The sequence below is a fragment of the Peromyscus maniculatus genome, chromosome 5 (genome assembly GCF_049852395.1).
Source record: "Peromyscus maniculatus bairdii isolate BWxNUB_F1_BW_parent chromosome 5, HU_Pman_BW_mat_3.1, whole genome shotgun sequence".
Classification (NCBI taxonomy): domain Eukaryota; kingdom Metazoa; phylum Chordata; class Mammalia; order Rodentia; family Cricetidae; genus Peromyscus; species Peromyscus maniculatus.
In genome coordinates this window covers 96,618,893-96,642,003 of record NC_134856.1, presented here as the reverse complement: position 1 = coordinate 96,642,003, position 23,111 = coordinate 96,618,893, and the positions used below count along the sequence as shown (strand labels likewise).

General features: G+C 37.7%; 1 protein-coding gene across 7 annotated transcripts in view; it reads right to left on the bottom strand.

Moving 5' to 3' along the window:
* The window catches only part of Arid4b (AT-rich interaction domain 4B), a 125,307-nt gene that overhangs the window by 60,248 nt on the left and 41,948 nt on the right, over window positions 1-23,111 (bottom strand). For all 7 annotated transcript variants that reach the window (XR_013051496.1, XM_042278229.2, XM_076572938.1 and 4 more), the window contains exons 3-7: window positions 14,518-14,628; window positions 11,105-11,170; window positions 9,442-9,532; window positions 7,009-7,088; window positions 3,387-3,478 (exon numbers count right to left, since the gene is read on the bottom strand). Coding sequence is in view for 6 of the 7 variants with exons in the window: in XM_042278229.2 (XP_042134163.1) it covers window positions 3,387-3,478; window positions 7,009-7,088; window positions 9,442-9,532; window positions 11,105-11,170; window positions 14,518-14,628 (440 nt within the window). In the remaining variant the exon portion in view is untranslated. The remainder of the gene's footprint in view (window positions 1-3,386; window positions 3,479-7,008; window positions 7,089-9,441; window positions 9,533-11,104; window positions 11,171-14,517; window positions 14,629-23,111) is intronic.

The window sequence follows — 23,111 nt, the reverse complement described above, 5'->3', positions numbered from 1 at the left end:
AAACAGATACCTTATATTGAGTATCATGACAAGAAAATCCACAATTAATACTGAAAAAAAGATTTCTAACAACTAACAGCTCAAACGCAATTCTAGTTTCAACAAGTCATTTTATTTCAGACAAGTCAGAATCAATTTCATACTTCATGTGTTATAGACTTTAAAAAGATTAATTTTTAGGAGAAAAAAAAAGTATCTTTTGGGATCAGATAACAGCAAAGTAGCAACTCCTGAACAATTTTGTGAGCATGCTTAAAATTCTAAGTAATAAAATTTTAAAAGGCATTATTTATAATATACAAACCAAAGTCACAGACCTATAAATATTAAATTAACACATTAATTTTCCAGATAATTGTTAGCACTGTTACAGGGTAAAACTTATAAAAACCTCTGTTAGGGAAAAAACAAACAAACAAACAAACAAAAAAAAACCTGCAAATTTTGTTAGGCTTTATTCCTGATGGGAAGTGACAGCAGAAGCTCAAAATCTTCCTAAACAAACTTTTAACAGGTTATTAAAAATAAAACAGTAGCCAGGCAGTGGTGGCGCACGCCTTTAATCCCAGCACTTGGGAGGCAGAGCCAGGCGGATCTCTGTCAGTTCAAGGCTCTGTACAGAGCGAGATCTAGGACAGGCACCGAAAACCTATCTTGAAAAAAAAAAAAAACAAAGAAAAACAGTAACAAAGCTAGGGAGTAAAGCACACAGAAACAAGTCTATAATTCTAAATATTGTATTTTGTGATGATATTTTATTTGTGCTGTAACAAATAAAGCTTGCCTGGAGATCAGAGTGTGGAGCTAGCCACTAGAGATCAGGCAGTGGTGGCACACACCTTTAATATCCCAGTACTTGGGATCTCATGCCTTTAATTCCAGTACTTGGGAGGAGGAAACAGAAAATGATAAGGCTGAGTGGAGACAGGAGCTCAAGCCTTTCAGTCTGAGGATTTCTAAAGGTTAAGTCTTTCTAGTGACTGGCTGCTTGCTAACTTTCACCCTGATCTCTCACTCTGGGTTTTTATTATTAAGACCAACGAGAATTCGCGCCACAGATTTCCTTGGGCAGAATAAAACACAACCTCTTTCCAAAACAGGAACACAGTAAGGGTAAAATGCAGTTCAGTTACACAGTAAGAACAATAACTTACTTTACATAATTAACAAGGTAAAGTTGGTCTTGAAAAATTCTTGGACTTAACTAGGATTAACTAAAGGCAGGCTGTAAATTAAGTGGAAGGTGTCAAAAACAATCAATTTCAGAATAAATGGGGCACATTAACCAGTATGTAGATTTATAGTTGCTGAAAGAAAAACAAAGGTATTGGGACAATGAAGTCTTGGGAAACCTAGGAAAATAAAACCTTACATTTGTACAAAAAGAAATTGGTTATTTTGGTCGTTTGTAACAAGGTCTTATTATGTATCCCAGGTTGACTGTAAATTTGTCATCTACCTGCTTCAGCCTCCCAAGAGCTAGGATTAGAGGGGAATGCCACACCAGGCCTGGCTAAACATACATTTGAAGTGACCACTGTTAGAACCATAATGAAGACATTTTTCAAAGGAGTAAGTGAAAAGGAAATGAATGAAGGTCACAAGAATGCCCTTACGATCTAGGTCCAAGACTCTTTTGTAGAGATAAGAAACAGGAGGACGAACTCTGAGATAAAGAGTTCAAGCTGTGATATTTACTTACGATGCACCAAGCAAGAACACTGTCAGAACCCTCAGCACTGAGACCACCAACCACAGTAGTGAGAGGTAAGCAATAGCCAGTAAAACCAGAAACAGGTGGGTTTCCTCTCCAAAACCCCCCAGCTTTCAAACATCACATGTGTCTAATACAATTCCAAATCCCATCTCTCACTGCATGATGAGATTTTCAACAGAATAACTGATTTAATGTGTTTGCTAGTTACTAAGAAGCAGCACCTACATAACTTCATTCTCATGTTCAATGCTGAACTGTTTTTTTCTTTAACATTAAAGACTTTCTAGTATGTCTTTTAGTCATTTTAATAGATCAAATCTATGTGATATTCCATATTAAACCTATTTTGAATTTATTCTTGCATTTCTGGGTGATGTGTAAAAAGGTAAAATATTGAAATTTTACTCTAATTTTCAAAATAAAAAAAAAAATTCTTAGCCAAGTGGTGGTGGTGCATACCTTTAATCCCAGGCAGAGGAAGGCATATCTCTCTGAGTTCCATGCCATCCTGGTCTACAGACTTGAGTTAGAAGCCAGCCAGGAGGGAGATCTCTTTACATACTGACATATGATCATGATATCTTTTCTTGTAAATACATGATCATTCTATTTAGTCCTTGCATTCTAGACTTTGCACTGGGACTGCTCGTCCAGTCAAGTCTATCCAAATACCCTCAAACCTGTACTTGCTATATAAGGTGTGTGTGTGTGTGTGTGTGTGTGTGTGTGTGTATGTGTGTGTGTGTGTGTGTGTGTGTGTGTGTGTGTCAGAGAGAGAGAGAGAGAGAGGGGGGGGGGGGTAATCTGTGTGTGTTCAGGAGCGAGAGAGGACACCCACAGAAGCCAAAAGTTATCAAATCCCCTGGAATTGGAGTTACAGTGGTAGCCCAATGTGGGTGGGTACTGGAACTAAACGCTGGTCCTCTGCAAGGGAAGCAATATTTCTTAACTGTTGAGCCATCTCTCCAGATAGTTATCCTCACCAGTGGATGTGAGACTGAAATTAAACAGTATTGAGTGTGCTTACCCACCTTCCATCTTGAGGGTTAAGAAACAATCAGATTTAATATCTGACTTTATATACTGAAAGCATTCACTTAAGGTTTTTAATAATCCAATATTTATTTTTAGTTGTTAACAGTATTTTATTTCAGAATCATATTTTGTTTTTAATATATAAATTTTTAATCCAAATCATTAATTTTTATAAAAATAACATCTGAGAGAATAAAAGTTAAAATTATTTTTGTTGTCTCATCCACTCCAACTTCTGTTTCTTGCTTCAAGGAAGTTGTTTTTTAACCCTTCAAGGTATTTGTCTCATAGGTACTAAGAAAGAAAACTACCACTATAATAGTAGGAGATGAAATTTTATCGATGACATTTAAAGGCACAATATCAGAAAACTAGTCAGACAACTGACTAGTTCTACTCCAAAAGCAGCATCAAGATATATGAGAAAGACCTGAAGGTAAACCCAGCTGTTAAGGCTAGTAGACATGCATGGAGCTTAGGTCCATGATGGGGAGTCCAAATCTGCTACTAAAACTGGTATAACTGAAAGATCTCGTTAGCATTTTGCAAATTACAATTTATAAATCATAACTATTGAAATAACACTAGAAAGAAATGAATTCAAATTCACTAACAGTTATGAAAATTGACTTACATATGATTAGATCTTCTTCCTCTATTTGTTTTCTTTCCTATGACTGGAGTGCCAAAATGCTCAGGGTTGGTGAGTGGGAGCTGGTCTAGTGTCTGTGGGTGAGAACACAAATCCATCAAAAGTTATTACTTCTTCATTTTAAACCAAACCAGTGAAATAGGCTCATATTTTGAAATTAAATTTTTTTCTCTCAAAGAAGGCTACATCTTTCCTAATCAAAGAAAATTCTAGCTTCAAAGCTTTAGAATAAAGATGAATGAGCCTATATTTGGGAGAGGGGAAGAAGAGAGGGGGAAAAAAAGCCCTAGCTGCCTGTCTAGAAGATTCATTAAGGCCACACACACTCAAAAATCACTAAGATACAAAACAACCAATAGCTTACCCAAAACATACATATGAAGTAGACTCCTACTTATAAGGGTTAATTCCTGGGATGAGGCCAATCACAGCTCAAAAATTTTCCTTGCCCATAGCAAATCAGGATTCATTAAAAAAAATTTTTTTAACAAGTAACTGAAACAAAATTAACCATCAAGATAAGCACCAGTAGCTGGAAAGGGGGCTCCAAAGATATAATTTGTCAAATGTTTTCTGCCTTAAATCTTTTCTAAAGAAAATGTTTAAAATATGACTTTTACTATTTAATTTCTTGTTTTCCTTTTAATCTGCAGCACACAATATAAGTGCTGTTATGAAAATGAGTATCCTCCTTGATATTAACTACACAGCACTCCAGAATGCACTTTTCACAAGCTTCTCTTGTGCTTTTTTCAGCCTTTATTTCCTGAAAGTATATCTAAAAACCTAAGGTAGCACTTCAAAGACACTACCTTAATTAACTTTGACCCTTTGATGATCAGTGTTGACAATGTGTCTATTTTCTTTTCAACACACACACTTTTTTTCCCTCCCTTTCCTACCAACAGAATGCTTGCTGTTAGGAGATAGTTTTCTGAGTGCTGGGGAAATGATGGATTCCTGGGAAAATTGTCGAAATAAGGCCGAGGAAATTAAAGTAAGATTTCTTAAAGTTACATATTAGAGTATTATAAAAAGAGTTATCTATGATAGGGCAGAGCACTTGCTGAGCATGCACAAAGACCTAGGTTTGATCCTGAGCATCCTGCAAGAGAAACCAAATAAAGGGAAAGGAATACACAGATGTAGGTTGCATTCCCTTCTATATATTCTCCTTACCAAGCCTTAATATAATAAAATTACAAAATATTTCTCACTGCTTAACTAATATTTTTCCCCTCTAGTAGAGGGTAAGCTACGCAAGTAGAAAACACTCATTTCCACACAGCTCATCAATGTCCTTAGCACAGCACTGGCACACAGGAAGTAGTTAATGCATCACACCCCTATTATCCTAACTTCCCTTCAGCAAAACATAAATCAAAGTGTACACCTGCACAGACACAGACAACACCCTCCCTGAAGGCACCATAAACATGTAGCTCCTGTTCATACTATTTTGGCCTATACCTGACTTATGAATCCAGCTTCAAATTCACTTTTTTTTTCCTTCTTTTTATTTTATTTTGAGACAGAGTTTCTCTGAGGAGTACTGGCTGTCCTAGAACTTACTCTGTAGACCATGCTGGCCTAGAACTCAGAGATCCACCTGCTTCTACCTCCCAACTGCTGGGATTAAAGATATGTACCTCCATCTGGCTTAAATTATTCTGATAAAAGAAAAACTATTATATTAGATATTTTTTTACACCAAGCCTTCATCAGGTGAAAAGTCAGGGTTTTAAGACCTCGTATTCACTAAGTAGCAATAACTGGATATGTGATCTAAAACTCATAAATGCAGAAAAAGTATTTCATCATGTCACTTTCCCCAAAGTAGTCTGGCTTCTTGTATATAACCCTTCAAAAGCTGGCTATGCTAGTACAAAACTGTAATCCCAGCACTTGGGAGAAATGGAAGAGGTTCATGCCACAAGTTCAATATATGCCCAGGCTACAGAGAGAGCAACTTCAAAAAGCCAACACAACAAACCTATAAAACTAAGCCAAATTGTGATGGCACATACCTACAATTCTAGCACTTTAAGGAAGCTTTGAGGAGATAAGGCAGAAGATCAGAATTTCAAGACCAACCTCAACTAACTAGCAAGTTCAAGGTCAGGCAGTGATGCATTGAGATACCTTGTCTCAAAAGAACAAAAAACAAAACAAACAAAAACCTCTCCTTCAAATACAATGCAGTAATTATTTACTGAAGGCTCTTATATAGAAAACACTGTTGGGAAAAGGAGGAATCACCAAGAAAAGAAAATGTGGTTTTTCCCCCTAAAGCAGTTTAAATTTTATATAGGGGAAGTAAGTAATAAAAAGATCACATAGCAAGAGTACTAGAGGAAAAGTCCAAAAAAGATAAAGGATAAAGTGATCTAATTTGGGCAAAAAGTCCATATTATACAGCAGAAAGCATTTCTGGTAGCCTTAAGAGAAGATTCCAGCAAGTGGAGAGGATCTGGGCTCAACAGCAACAAAAACAAGAGAGCACAAGCCACAGTCTGGAAACATCAAGCAGTCTAAAAGTGGTGGACTCTGAGAAATTTAAAATATAAATGAGGATTCAATTGTTGAAGGAAACTGAAGTATTTTAAAAACGAAACATGGTCTAACATATGAGTAAATAATACTAAAGTGTCCCCATAAGAAGCATTCTTTTAAACAGAGAGGACAAAGATATGACAGTTTGGTTACACTTGTCTATCAGTCACTTTTGACAGAATGAACTGGGCCACACATCATGTTACATTGTAATGCTGACTCAAGTTCCTGAGTTCAGATCCTTGGCCCAGCTTTCAAGTAAAGAGCTGGCTTTGGTGCTAGAAAGTGCTAGTCTGACTAGTTCAGTCCATCAGTCTCCTAACCAATTAATTAGGGGTGATCAATGACAGTAATCACGGATAATGCAGAGAATGTGACAATGTACGTAAGTCACTTAGCAAAGCCTGTGGTATACAAATGCACTTCATTCTGTCTGACTAATGAGTGCTTAGCTCCCTTCCTGTGCCAGGCACTACAGCAGGAACTATGATCAAAGCAATGAAGAAGATAAATCACCCACTCTTTGTAATACATGCTACCTAGGAAGGCAAACCTCAAAAACAAACAAATGAAATATACATTTTAATGTCAGAGAACGATTAACAGTATGAAAAAGGAGAAATCAATGTAAAAAGATAAAGAGGGTGATTTCAGAAGGGGCAGCCAGACAAAGCTACAGCAATGTCAATATGAAGAGGTTCCTGACTACTTGTCATCTTTATAGCCTTCCACTCTTCTTTTTAAGTATTTTTATTAATTCTTAAGAAGCTCACAGATGACATCATAATGACACCTAAGTACTCAGGAATTTCCTAATTAACAGGTTTGTTAGCTGAATTGAAAAAGCACAACTTTACTCCCTCCATACAAAATATGTCAAGTCAGCTATAGTAGCGGGCTTTAATCCTAGTACTCAGGAGGCAGAGGCAGGTGGATTCTGTGAGTTTGAGGCCAGCCTGATCTACACAGAGAGTTCCAGAGCTACATAGTTAGACCATGTCTCAAGAAAAAGAAAACCCTGTAGATATATTCATTCACTGCAATCACTTACTTCACTTTCAGCAAAATGCCGCTCTCCTTTCAGGCATAACGAAGACCGTCTCAGTGTCTTCTCGTCTCCATCATCGAAAACTGTGCAAGGAGGTAAGAATGGAAGCAACTGAGAAACTTTTCTAAAATTAACAAGATGATGTCAGAAATCATTAAATTTTTCTAAGTGCAAACAGTCCCATTTTTAAGAATTACATTTGGAATTTGGTTCACATTTCATGTTTTTTTTTAACTTTAATTATAGTTATTAGGGTAGTTTGCTGTTTCTAGCAAAACACATCTTAAATATAAGTATTTATATATATTATATATATACACACTGTGTGTGTGTGTGTGTGTGTGTGTGTGTGTGTGTGTGTCTGTCTGTCTGTCTGTCTGTCTGTCTGTCTGTCTGTCTGTCGTGGGCCAGTGAAATGGCTCAGTGGATAAAGGTAAATTAACAGTAGAACAGAGAACTGATTCCTACAGGTTGTCCTCTAACCTCTATATACATGCTATAGCACACATTCCACCACCACCACCTACCCCCCCCTCTCTCACACACACACAAATAAATAATTTGAAAACTCTTTCTTGAAGTAGAAAACACACATAAAAAGGTGGCATTTCAACAGGAAATCATTTAAATACTCATTAATCTCTCTCAAAATGGTAAAGAAAGAAAAGAAAGTCTTCCTGCTGGTAGACACCCATGGATTTACCTCAGCTACAGGAAGCTCACAAATTTATATACCATCTGTCCCCTCCCCCGAAAAAATACCCACATCTACATTACGGTAAGGTTCCTCAATCCGAACACTCCCCACATTCAAACTGTACCAGCCAAGCTGCTGTGTGACAGGCCTTACACAATGGGGATCTCCACCCAAGAAAGACTCCTTCCCAGCTGTCAAAATCAAAACTGTTCCCAGATATTGCCAAATGTTCCCTGAGGTGGCAAAACTATGATTTGCTGATTTAAGGTACTACTATGACTGATAAAGGTATTAACTTATTTGACTGTGATAACTGTGTCACAACTTGAAAATTGCTGAACATACAGAACACATGTCTATTTTATGATACGAAGAACTTCAAGAAACCCTATATTTCTTAGAAACCCTGGACAGAGTACAGTTATTTCAAATAAAATTATCAGATCTGAATTTCAAATTTTTAGTGTGTGTGTGTGTGTGTGTGTGTGTGTGTCCTAGTTCATCACTGGGATGAAATACCATGACCAAAAATAACTTGTTGAGGAAAGGGTTTATTTGACTTACATTTCTAACTTCTACATTATAGTCCATCATTGAAGGAAGCGGGACAGGAATTTAAAAAGGACAAGAATATGGAGGCAGGAGCTGATGCAAAGGCCATGGAAAGGGTGCTGCTTACTGGCTTGCTTCACTTGGCTTGCTCAGCCTGCTTTCTTATAGAACCCAGGACCACCAGACTAGGAGTGACCCCATCCATAATGGGCTGGGTCTTCCCACATCAATTACTAAGTAAGGAAATGACTTACAGGTATGTATCTTCTCAAGGTATTTTCTTAGTTGAGGCTCCCTTCTCTCCAATGACTCTAGCCTGTGTCAAGTTTATGTAAAACAAACTAGCACAATGTGTATGAGTGTATACTTGCATGCATATGCCACAGACAGATCAGAGGACAACTTGTACAAGTTGACTCCCTCCTTCCATCATGTAGATACCATAGATTTAACTGTGGTTCAGGTTTGATGGTGAATGTCTTTATTCAGAGGACCACTTCACTGGCCCTCAGCACTAGGAAAGCTGAGACAAGAGGCTTCTGAGTTAAGGCTAACCTGGGCTACACATCCTGATATATAAAACACACACACACTCAACTTGACAAAAATTTCAAAGGACTAGGACATTAGGTGACAAGGACTGGGGAAACACACTCATACACTGACTATGGTAATCTTCAAAACAGGCATGCAGTTTTCACTCAAGGTAAAAAGCCCATGTCACTTCAACCTCTATTTACTCCTCAGTGCACAAGAAAATATTAGGATGATATGCACACACTGGACAATCATTCACCACTGTAACAGCAAGACTGGCAGAACTGAAAAAGAATGAAAGTATATCCAGCCACTAGACGAAATTCTGTTATACAACAGGGTGGGTAGATACGACAACTGAGCTCTGGACTTAGAAATGATAAAGATGGAGAAACAATTTCTTTAACATATATGTTGAAGTGAAAATAGAAATCCAATTATATATTCTATATATTAAATAATTTCAAATTATATGTACATATATACAGCTTAGAAATATTTTTTTAAGATCTAGAAGACAACCAATACTAGTAACAGCATCTATGGCATTAGTAAAGGAAATTTAACCCAGAAAATCTGGCTTTATCTGCATTGTTGTAACATAAATTTCGTATAAATAAAAATGAATATTTAATAAAAACTTGTCTTACCTACAGTGTACCAACTTGCATCTGTCAATTTATTGATAACAGCTTCCTGATAGGCACCATCAAGATTCTTCACTTCCACAATAGCTCCTACCTAAAATATTATTTAAATATTAGAAAAACTTTTTAAAGACAAATGAACCAAAAGGCAATAAATAACAACACCAAACCTTGTTCGTGTTTTTTTTTTTTTTTTTTTAAATGAATACATGGTGATGAATGAAACAGCTACTGGCTTGATCTGTGTTGAAGATGCCTGTAGTTTTACTGACAATACTTTCCTACCTATCATCAGTGAAAATGTCCATATACTGGATAAGGTAAATACATCAAAGTGTTACTAAGAAAGCAGTTTTCCCCCCATAGGCCTGTAAAAGGATAGTGAGAACTCCCAGGGGTCATTACAGTGTGCTGAGAAGCACTGCCTGTAAACAACAACAACAAAAAAAAAAACTATCTTTCTTCCACCTTTCTTTCAAGGAAGCTAATGATAGATAGAGGTAATCAAGAAAGTCCTGAGCTCCTTTTAAGGGTTAGACTGTCCCCCTGCTGATAGGCATTTACAGTACTTTCTATCTCATCATAAAAGTGCTCGTATTTACACTTGCAAAGTATTTACAGTGATGAGTAAACAGTCTTGGTGGTAGATACACTATGGGCCTGTGCCAGAACAAGGCAAGCCAGTAAAGAACAATGGTGCTATGCCTAGAAGGCAGGCACAGGCTTGTGTACTGAGAATCCAAAGAGCACATCTTCTCAACCACAGGCTGTGAACCTGTCTGAATCTTGGCACTGACATTAATGCTTGTAAAACTGGAGCCAACTTACTTCTTTCCTTCAGTTTCCTCTTCTATAGAGCTGTTCTCAAGACTAAATAAAATACTAGATACAAAAAGACTTGGCATACCACTAGCACACATTAAGTGCTAAGCAGGTGGTAGCTAAAGTCATAACTGTATATGCCTTTGTGCTCTGGTCCTTGCAAGTGACAAATGAGTACATCAAATGTTAAAGATGATGCCTATACAACAAAAATGATGGGAAATTGTTTTTACAAGTCAAGAGTTAATAATAAAAAAACATTTTTAACTGAAGAGTTTTAGAAGTCCACAGTAGCAAGTAATATATTTTTCTGCAAAGATCTACAAAATGTTTCTTCACTCTTCTTAGTATTCCCTAGGGTTCCTCAAGCCCAGACAGTGGGCAATTTCATACACAGTGGTTTCCCGAACTCCCTGTAGCTCACTTACTGGCAAACAAGAAGGTAAAGGAACATCTATGCCACTAGTGAATGAAAAACGAACAGGTCAACCTTCCAGTTACCCTCCAAAGATTTAATCTGCCAGCAGATGGCTCCAAAATCAAGAGCGCTGGATTTTGTTTCAATTTTCTCACTTTTTAGAGCCTAGCACTTACATCTTACACCTCTTATTCCTGGAAAACCCATTCACACAGTGAATGAAAACCTGTATGAAAGCAGTCACTGCTTCCTTGATGTTCATTTCATTTTTAAAAAGATGCTGCTATCATTTCAGATATGATTTAGCATTAAATATATTCCAATTAGGGGAAACTATATATTGAATTAATAATGATGAATAGCCAATGAATTAAAAGGCAAAAGATCAAGTATCAGTCTCCAACAAAATTAAAGATAATGACTCACCTTCAGTGGGCCTTTTATGTGGTCATCCTGAACTTCCACAGTTGAAGAATCATGTCTAAAGGTCACCTAGAAAATATGAATCCAATTAATCACACACACACAACAATATTAGTTCATCTATGTACAAATAACAAAAACTAAATAAAGATCCCCAGTCTAAATAAGAGGCCAAACACTAAATGGATTAACAGAAAACTTGTTTAAATAGATTTTCTTTTCAAAATGAAAATAACCACTGAGAGACACGACACCTACAAGGCTGGGTGTTCTACCTATCGTACTGTATTCTATCACTTATTATTACTTTAGCTCTACAACTTTTGTCTGTAAAATTTGAGGAAAAGAAGATGTAACGACCTTAAGTCTATGGGGAACTGTATCATTTTGTGAAGGCCTAATTTAATATAAGCACTGGCTATAAACTTGCCTTTTCTATTGTTTTGTTTGGAATCACCACCACTACCACCACCACCCACCTGCAGACAGGATTTCTCTGTGTAGCTCTGGCTGTCCTCAAACTTAAGAGAACTGCCTGCCTCTTGCCTCCCACTGTCCAGCTTTGTTTTGGATTTTTTGAGGCACCATCTCATTATGTGGCGCAGCCTGGCCTCGGGCTCCTTATCCAAGCACTACAGGTGTGTACTACCACACCCAGTGGGCAGAACAGTTACTCAGAACTAAGTATCAGATTCAAGGATCACATTTAATATCCAAGGTCATGGAAAGTAAGTAGCTCAGAGGTAAAGAACTTGACATAGAAAGCCCTTGACTCAATCCCCAGCATGGAGAAGAGACATAGAAGCATCCCTCAAAACTCTATTCCCCTTTTGTTGAAAAGAAAACCAATGAACAGAAAGTCTAAATGGTCCAGGATCACAGAATTACAACATGATAGAGCTAAGATTCAAACATTGCTAATTCTCCCCAGGATTTTCTGTACTTTGTATCAGTACCATGGAAACAGAGAATAATAAGTTAAAAATAATTTTTTTTTAAAAGATAGATCTCACTACATACCCCAGGATATCCTAGAACTCCCTATGTAGACCAGGGTGGCCTAAAAATCAGAAATCTGCCTTCCAAGTACTGAGATTAAAGCCACTAAGGTCAGAAAAAAAAAAAAAAAAAAGCTTAATTAGCTGGTAAAAAGCATCAAAGAGCCAGGTATGATAATATATGCCTTTAATCCCATAAGAGAATCTCTGAGTTCAAGCTCAGCCTGGTCTACACAGCAAGTTCCAGAAGAGCCAGAAAAAGTTCCAGAACAGCCAGAACTACAGAGTCTCTGTCTCAAAAACCAAAAAAAAAAAAAAAAGTACCATATTTAATACTGACATTCTCTTGAGCGCTACACAAAAGAAATCCTTAATAAATGTAGGTCTCTGTGAGTTTGAAGCCAGCCTAGTATACAGAGCAAGTTCCAGGACAGCCAGGGCTACACAGTGAAACCCTGTCTCGAACCCCTCCCCCCCAAAACCTGATGCATTAGCATATTCTTTATTAGAGTCTTGTGGTCAACAGGGAACAGGCTCACTCACAAACCAACTATGGAAAGAGATTTTATATTATACAGTATCCCACACATTTAAGTGTCACACAAAAACAGCATTAAGATTAAATCTTAACACTGAATCCCAACATCTTCAGATAATATTTGGTGTGGAATAAATGTCCAACAGATTGAAGCTGATAGTAAGGAAATGTATCACCAAACCTGCTTAAAATGTACTCACTTTGTTTGAGACAGGGTGTCTCTATGTAGCCCTGACTATCCTGGAACTCCCTATATAGACCAGGCTGACCTAAAAACGCAGAGATCTGCCTGCCTCTGCCTCTACTTCCCAAGTACTGGGATTAATGGCGCATGCCACCACTGCCTGGCTTGATAAATGGGTTTTTCTTCATCCCTAGGATGGTGGTGACAAATAAGTAGGTGCTCAGGAACCAGAAGTATACAATGCCAGAGAGAACAGGAAAAGTCACTGTAAGAGCACCCACCTAACCACATTAACAAAGCAACTCCAGGCACCAACCTGTGAAAAGGAAGATTGTACAGCCCAGATGAGCATCCTTTGTGTTCATGGTTAATTTAGAGGCCTTATTACAGGTTTTAGCCAGAATAGAAATCACAATTGCCCAGGAAGCTTTAACACATGCTTAAGAGAGACACTCAGGCATCAAGTACAGAACTCATCCAGGGAAATATCATACCTCTTCCACTTGGTTAATTATGCAAATTAATGTTTGCATGGTTATCTGCTCATCTACAATGTACACTCTCCTTCCATCTAACAGAGTCCCCTGAAAGGTCATGTCATCCAGTGCATTACTAGCAACTGAGTAGATACCCATAACACTAATCTGTTTCACTGGTCCTCAGTTTTCACTGTCCTGAATTTTCCAAATATAAAGGCATCTTTCTTGTATTAAACACACACATTCATTCACTCATTCATCTACTCATACTTTGTGTTGCTATCTTCAAACCCAGGGCCTTACTTAGGGCAGGCAGGTGTACCATCACTAGGCTCCAAATCTAGTCCCTTTCACCTGTTTTTGAAATGGAGAATCTATGTTCTCCAAGCTGGTCTCCAACTCCTAAACTGAAATGATCTTCCTCCCTCCACCTTGGAAATAGTTGGGACCAAAGGTGCACCTCACCAGGCTTATGGCAATTCCTTAAAATGAAAGCAATTAAATTTACATTTGTCCATTAACTGAGCCAAAACTCAAGTGCTTCAGAAAGATTTTTTTTTTCCAAAAAGGCATAGGGCCAAGTGTCAGGTGGCATATACCTGCAATTCCAACACTCAGAAGGTTGCAGCTTGAAGCCTGCTGGGAGTTTGACGCCACCCTAGGCTATGTAGCAAGACTATCTCAAAAAAATGAGGAAGGGAGAGAAACAAAAGAAAGATGGGCTGGAGATATGGCTCCATAGCAGGTAGAATACTTGCCTAGGATTCCCAAGGCCCAAGACTTCATCCTAGAATCACAAAAAGGGCGATAGGATGATGTTAGAGGGAAACATATAGCCCTGGCTGGCTAGAAACTTGATATGGAGACCACGATGGCCTCTGCCTCCTGAGGACTAGTATTAAAGGAATGTACCACTATGCCTGGCCATCGTTTTCATAGAATAAACCTAAAGAATCAAAATAGATGGTTTCTAAGATCCTTTCCAACACTAAAATAGCAACCCAAAAGAACCAAATCTTCAGTGAATTTGCTTATCAGCTGTGATAAGCAAGTTTTATTCCAATTTGAATATTTTAAAACCACAAATATTATTTAGTTTGGGAATGGTTTTATAGCCACCACTTTTAAAAACTCATTTTGCACAAAAATAATTTTTAGATTTTTAGACTTCAATTATCAAATATTTAAAGACTATTAAATGACAAATAATACTGTACCTTGACTTTGACAAGTCTTTTTGCAGTCTTGATCTTGGCTTCACAAAAGGCTCCTCTGTATTTGGCACTCACATCAGTGCCCACTGTCAAATAGGGAGGCTCATCGAGGGCCTAAAAATGCAAAGAAATAGAACCTGATTTAAACTGCTTAACTTTTTCCCTATAATCAGGCTTCAGAATACACCTAATCTTGTTACAGCAGTTTAAATTAGAATAATGAAATGTGCTTTAAACAGCAACCTATAAAATACTATGAATTAAAAATAATAAAATGTGCAACATATTAATTAAATGTACCTCATGTAAAATAAAAAGACATTTTTCCTGTTAAACATATATGGTTCATAAGATCACTCACAGATGCATCTTTCTATTTAAGGTTCCCACCATCTATTCATTAATCCATTGACTTATTAAAATATGTGGTTATTATATGACCACTCAATCTGCTAGTTAGCAGATCTTAGATCTCAAGGCACAAACAAATGTCTTCTGACAGGCTGTACCTTATAGCCATCCAGATTCAGGATGGTTCTGTTCTTCATCTCCAGAATTCTAAGACAGAATAAAAGACATACATGTGTTCTACTACTGCTGAAAGCCGCATGAAGTAATCCATCCTGTACTGTCACAAACTACTGGCAGAATGCTTTAATATGGGTTCACTGTTGGTCTGCTCTTCTGCCTTAAATAATACACTGCTCACTTGTGGTTTTGATTTTACTGGTTCTAATCTGGCTGCTTTGATTTTTACAGTAGGCTGCATTTCTGCACTGGATCTTACATTCATCAATTCCATAGCCAAAGGAAGATTATGTAATCAGCATTTCCAAAACTGCTTTATAAGTACTAACAGACTAAGATGTTCACCAAGAAGAAGCAGCAAGTTTGAAAAAATCCATTACTGAATAATCCATCTCCTCTTTTAAAAATTCATAAATATGCTAAAAGCCTAAAAAGCCCTACAATAAAGACAATATTCAAAATTTTCAGCATGTCCCAATCTATTTATCCAAACCCCTTTCCTCTTAACATCATCAACACCCTCCAGAAATCCCCAAAAGCATGCAGTACAAAATACTGCCATAAGCACAAGAACTTAGGTCACCTGCAGCATAGAGACTTCAACTTAAGCTCATCCCTAATGTTTTAGCTAATGAACAAGGAACAATCCATCTCAAGAGAATACAGAGATTCCAATGTTACAATCAAGTGCCTGCAACTCTATCTAAGATGTCTACCATGGCATTCAGCTCTGGCTACAATTAGGCATACATGTGCCCCAGGATAGCTAGGAAGGCAGCCCAACATACCAATGTAATTTGTACATGACAACATCTGTCTAATCAAAAAGTTGGACACAAACTTATAAAAATTTGTCTATGGCCATACTACACCCAATCTTGCCTGATCTTGAAAGCTAAACAGGGTCAGGCTTGGTTAGTACTTGGATAAGAGACTGCCTGGGAATACAGAGTACTGTGGGCTACAAATAAATATAAGTGAGTGAACGAACGAACGAACGAATGAATGAACGAACAAATTAGATAGATAGGTAGATAGTAAGATCTCACTATATACAACCCAGGTGGGCACTGAATTCAAGAACAACTTTTCTCAGCCTCTTGAGCAGAAATTACATGCATGTGTCACAAAATGTTTTGTATTGCATTTGTTCTTTGAAACAGGATCTCTGAACCTACGAAGTTCTGGTTTGCCTGGAAATAGCTATGTAGACCAAACAGACCTCAAGCTCACTGATAGAGCCACCTGTCTCTGCCTCCGATTGCTGGGATCAAAAATATGTCCACCATGCCCAGCCTGAAAAATGTTTTGTTTTTTAATATCAAATCAAGCATATACTTAAATTTTTAAGAAATATTTTAGTATGCATAATAAGTTTGCACCACAACATTTGTGAAGATCTGAGGAATGTTTGTGGGAGTCAGTTATTCTCTTCCAGCATGTAGGTTCCAAGTCACGAGACTTGGCAACAAGCATCCCTACCAATATGCTTTCTTAAATTAGATGTCTATTAGTAAAGCAGTACATTTAGGATGTATTAAGAGTGAAGAACCACTTCTTCATTGTTCTTAATGTTTTAGTGTTAACTACAACTTGGTAACTTTAAGTTGTTTTTTTTACATACTTTTTATTATTCATTTTTATGTGTTTGGACTGCATGTATGTCTGTGCACCACATGTGTTCAGTGGCCGTGGAGGCCAGAAGAGGATGCCAGATCCCCTCAGACTGGACTTACAGATAGTTGTGAGACACCATGTTAGTGCTGGGAATCAAGCCCCAATCCTCTGGAAGAGCAGCCAGTATTCTTAATCACCTATCTCCTTTATGTTGCTCTTTAAAGGTTCACAAATGCATATCTCCCACCCACCCATCTTAGCCCTCTTAAAATACCATTTTCCTTGGCCAAACTCCATACAGGATGGATTTAGTGGCTTTATTTTACAAAGAATAAGGAAGGGGAAGGGTGTCAATCTTTTGTAATAATCATTAAAGAATACACATATGAAATCATCACATTGTATCTTATATAGCATCTTTATCAATTAAGTATTTTCAAATTAGGAAAAAACTTTAAGAATACTTCAATTCATTTTGTGGTTAAGCAGTTAGCTAGGGATAGTCTTCATGACCATATCACAACTACTCTCCACAACTCACAATGTTTATTAACAATGCATCCTTCCTCCCCTGCTAGCCAGTAACATTTCATTTCAGAGAGAAAAAGTATATAACTAAATTAAAACTAATAAGGGAACCCAAACTATGAGCGATAGAGTAAGTCAATAAAAGCTACCCAATTGGTCCTGGGGAGATGACTCAGTCTTGGTAAAGCAACTGACACCCGAGCACCAACCTAAGTAGAGATCAAAAAAACCTACATGCAAAGTCTGGTGTAAAGGTGTGTACCTGCAACCCAAGCCTTAAGAAGATGATGTTTCTGGGCCGGGCGGTGGTGGCGCACGCCTTTAATCCCAGCACTCGGGAGGCAGAGCCAGGCGGATCTCTGTGAGTTCGAGGCCAGCCTTGGCTACCAAGTGAGTTCCAGGAAAAGCGCAAAGCTACACAGAGAAACCCTGTCTCGAAAAACCAAAAAAAAAAAAGATGATGTTTCTGAACTTACTGGTCAGCCAGCCTACCAAAATTGATGTGCTTCAATTTAGTAAGAGACACAGGCTCAAAAATTAAGATGGAAACAATGGAGACACCAGGTGTCAACCACAGGCCTCTACACATACAAGCACACAGCACTCATGCACACACACATAGTGCTTCATATCTACACGGAAGTAAATAATTATTTCAGAAGTAAACTTTGGGAGCAAGTAAGATCTTGATGTGTAAAGATGCTTATACCAAGCCTCAACCCCTAAGTTCAATCCCCAGGACCCACAGTATAAGAAAAAACAAACAAACAAAAAGCCTCCCCCAAGTTGTTCTCTGACCTCCACAGGTACACCATGGTATGTGCACGCACGGGAGACACACACACAGACACACAGACACACACACACACACACACAAGGTATTTAAAAAAAAAAAAAAAGAGGCACACACCTTTAATCCTAGTACTCAGGAGTTAAGAGGAAGGTGGATCTCTGTGAGTTCGAGGCCAGCCTGGTCTACAGACCTAGTTCCAGGACAGCCTTGAGTACACTAGCCTTATCTTGAAAAACAAACAAACAAACAAACAAACAAAGGTTTTTTTAGTTTCATTTTGTTTTTTAATAGCAGTCCACTGAAATGGGTTGGAGTTAAGTATCACCTCTATTTTGCACATCATAGCTATTTTCTTCTCATCAGTATCACTGAGATGAAAAGTGAATAGAGCCAGCAGACAAATGTAGGCCTGGTGATATCACATCCAGTCCGAGTGTGAGTGTGTGCGTGTGTGCATGTGCGCGTGCGCATGTGTCTCAAACATACGAATACATAACTAAACAACATTTTGGAAAAGGGTCTTCTGGCAGGCTTTTAAATTTTTAGCAGACCTCTGAATAAAACATAGCATTAAGAATTTCAAATACTGCTAGTATACTGTCATTGGCAATCACATCAAATACTAGCACCATTTCAACCAGTCTACTCAAGATATCATTGAACTGAGCCGGGCGGTGGTGGCGCACGCCTTTAATCCCAGCACTCGGGAGGCAGAGCCAGGTGGATCTCTGTGAGTTCGAGGCCAGCCTGGGCTACCAAGTGAGTTCCAGGAAAGGCGCAAAGCTACACAGAGAAACCCTGTCTCGAAAAACCAAAAAAAAAAAAAAGATATCATTGAACTGAAGCTGAAGGAAGGATTTCCACACACTAAGCCCATACCATATCCTCACCAATTAGAATCCACACTAGCAGCAGAAAAGTGTTTAATTCCTTAAAATATTAAGGAAGCTCATTTTTTTAAGTTCTATTTTCTTTCCTTCAAGTTAAAACTCAATAAAAGAAGTTAAGCTGCATATAAGGAAACAGCTCTTAGAACAATACATGCAAATGGAAAACAAATATAATCCTAAAACAAAGACACGGGCTAGGTAGGGATAACCTGTTAGGAAAAGCAATGACCCATGTTTTGTTGGCATTCAGACTCTATTCCCTCCACCTCTTTTATTCTAATATGGGATCTCCCTATGTAGCCTGGAGCTTGTGGTCCTTCTGCCTCAGCCCCCATGGGTGCTACAAGTACAGACTTGTGCAATATACCCATCTTAATTTTATTTCCTTTGCATCACTCTAGGCAAGTTACTTTCTGTTCATAAATTCTCCTTTGGTTTAAGTGTCCAAATGTTAAGAATATCTGTCTAATAATTCCACAGACACAAAGGTTACAAAGATGGTCAAAATTTTTGAGCAACTTTGAGACATACCTAATCATCTAGAAGTAAAGCTACATAACTAGGATTGTTAAATAGTATCCAAACTATAAATGCAATTATCTGAAGATACCCAAGTCACATCTCTAACTGGTATGGTCAGACTTTCATAAGTAATGTTAGCAGAAACAGTAATCATGAGATATGTCATTAATTTGCCATTTGCTAAACTAGCCAGTAGACTTGATTAAGTACACAGACCTTCATAGCACCAAGTTAAGGTCCTAATTCCAGATAATAACTAAGTGAGTTACTTTACTAAACCTATGTAGCCTTTAATTTGCATATCATAAAATAAAGGCACTATCAGTAAGGACTAAGGCCTAAAGTAGTTAGCTACTAACAAGATCATTATGAAGCTCTCCATGTGGATAAATCAGAAATTACATCAATACAAACTCACATGTGACTACCTCCTTTTTAACTTTGTAGTATTCCAGAGGCAAACCTCACTTGAAATGATTACTCACCATAATTTGGTGAAAATTCAAAGCTGAATCACTTTGCTCACTTGGTCAACTAGTATCAATACTAGTCAAAATTCGGTACTTTTTAGTACTAAATCTAATAATAAAGTTTAAGATAATTGATGATATGTATAATATGACTTTAAAGTGTTACTTCTCCACTTCCAGCAGTGCAGAACTAATCAAAGACATATTATAAGCAGAATAACACAATAACAGTAGTTTGGTATGTGAATGAAAATATTCTGGTCAAAGTCTGTTTCAAGGAAAAGATGTCACAAGTCATGGCAATGCACACCTTTAATCCCAGCACTCCAGAGAGACAGATGTGTCTCTGGGTTTGAGGCCAGCCTAGTCTACCGAGTGAGTTCCAGGTCAGCCAGGGCTGCATTGTAAGAGCCTGTCTCCAAAAAAGAAAACAAAGGTTTCTTTTTGTTCATTTCTAATCTGGCATGTACTCTGGAATGTTTGTTAAGGAACATCCCAAATATACATACATAAAAGACACATAGTATAAGAGCTCCTGCACATAACCTTAAACTGGCTGATACCAATTATGAACTTATCAACAACTATCCCATCTACTTCCCTTCCCATGCCCTCTTAAACATCATTGGGATTTTTTTGTTGTTGTTCACAATTTTTTTTTTTTTCAAAACAGGGTTTCTCTTTGTAGCTTTGGTGCCTTTCCTGGAACTCACTCTGTAGCCCAGGCTGGCCTCGAACTCACAGAGATCTGCCTGCCTCTGCCTCCTGAGTGCTGGAACTAAAGGTGTGCGCCACCACCACCTGGTATTTTTCACAATTTTAAATCATTTATCAGTATGTATTATGTTAAATGATAAATTCATTTTGACATTTTCACAAGTGCATATAATATACTTTGATCACATTTGTCCCTCATTACCCATACTTATATATGTGCCCTTATTTTTAAAAAAATGCCAAGTATTGCATAAGAAAAAAATTCTTATCTGTAGTGACTGGGATTTTGAGTTAAATTCTCTTGTTATGGGTTAGAGATATGGCTAAGCATAAGGAACTACATGCAGGTCCACAGCACACACACACAAGCTGGGCGTGGTGATGCATATGTGTGACCCAGCACTGGAGGGTGTAGAGAGACAGGCAGATCCCAGGGCTCACTGGTCAGTCAGGCAAGTCTAAATGCCCAGTATCCTGGTTCAGAGAAAGACCATTCCCCCAAAAAATGACAGGCTGGCAAAATGGCTTGGTTGGTACAAGCACTTCCCTAGCAAGCCTGACCACCTGTGTTCAATTCCAAGTCACATAAAGGTAGAGGGGAAAACCAACTCCAGGTCCTCCAACCTCCACACACTCAGTGTGGCATACACACCTCCTTGAATCATACATACATATAAAAGTCATTTTTAATTATTATATATTATATATAATTATATATATATAATTTTATAAATATATTTATAAGGTAGAATCCATTAAGGGAATACACCCTCTACTCTGGCCTCCATATGTGTACACATAGGTTAAGTGCATATACAACACACCTCTATCCCACATTTTTATATTAATAAAAGACAATATAAAATATTAATTAAGAATACAACACCAACTTCTGTGGGGGTATAACTCAGTGATAGAATGGGTTTTCTTAGCTCTATCTCCAGCACCCTCTACCATAAAAGGGCAGATTCCTCAGTGAGATACCTAGGTTCTACCATTTTAGAGCTAAAAGATACTGGGTTAGGACCTCCATGGCTCAGAATACAATTACTACCTCACAGAAATGAAAAGTAACGTATTATATATCTGCAGTATTTAGAACATGCCAAGTATACAGTGCAAAAATACAGACTAAACAATTTAAAAATTAAAATGACACAATTTAAATAGATTTGTATTATAAACAATTCCTATATAAAGAACAGACTTCATCTTCTTCCCTCACCTACACGTGCACGTGTGTAAGTGATTCCTTTAGAATAGTCTCCCTTGCTCAATTCACCTATGACATAATCATGCTGCCTTCCAGTAGTAAGAGTTGCTAGGTCTTCATGAGGCTGATGCCTAATGAAGTGCACCATGATCCCTTAGTGCAGCAGAAATCAACCAAGTCTGCACAGCTATTCTGAGACTAATGTACTCGGTCCAAAGCAGACACACATAAAGAACTGTGTCAGTAGGTTAACCAAGACTCTTCTGACTAACAGGACTGACAGTTATGTAGATATGTGTACCTATATGATGAAGGGAAACAAAAACTCTCTTTTTTTTTTTTGTTCTTACCTTCTCTTTTTGTTCTGTTTCTCAGATTTTAGTCAGTAATATAGACCATCTCAGAGGCTAAAAATAAGATGTTTTAAGTATACCTACACACCACAAAGGAAATTAAACCACTAAATTATCATCCCTTTGTTTAGCAAACAGAACAGTTTTCTAGTTGCTAAGGCAACAGCTATTTCACAGTTACCCCATGTTGCTTAAACAATTATTTTTCTAGTCAATCTACCAAACATCCTAAAACTCACTCACTCACACTCTCCTACCTTCTTCCCCCCCCCTCTCTCTCTCTCTCACACACACACACACACACACACACAAATCAATTCACTTCAGTTCCATGGGAACATTTGAAAAAACAATTTGAAAATTCACTCCTGGTGGCCGAACCCCTTCAAAGTGTCAGGGAAGCCACTTAAGTGCATAAAGGCACTAACAGTGATCTCTAATGTGCCTCCAGGATGCAATTCAAGAACAACAGCTAAATCTGCTCTGGAAATGGCTGGGTAACACTAATACTGCCAAAAAAACATTTGGTTATTAAGATCAATCCTTTAAACCCCAAAACATGTTATGCAACATTTTACTGAGGTAGTTTCTTAGAAAGAAAAAAGCATTTAAATTGGTTACAGTGCTGATGCAACTGGGAGACTCAGAAAACAAGACTATGAAATTTGATGCTAAAAACAGTAATAAATACACTTACACATACAGAGTGGCAATAAATCTGTGAAAAGCAACCTATTTGTATATATGACAATCCCAAAGTGGCATTAAAACAATGGAGAGAGAGTTCCAACTAGCATATAAATCTGATCTGTATGTCATAGGTTAGTACCAAAGAACAAAGTTTAAGATACAATTATTTTAGAAAATATATATAGGAAATAAAACGATACATTCTAATGTATAATCTTCTCTGGGCTATGTCCACTCTCTTCTTTTGTGGTACACAGGACATCGGCTAATAAGGGT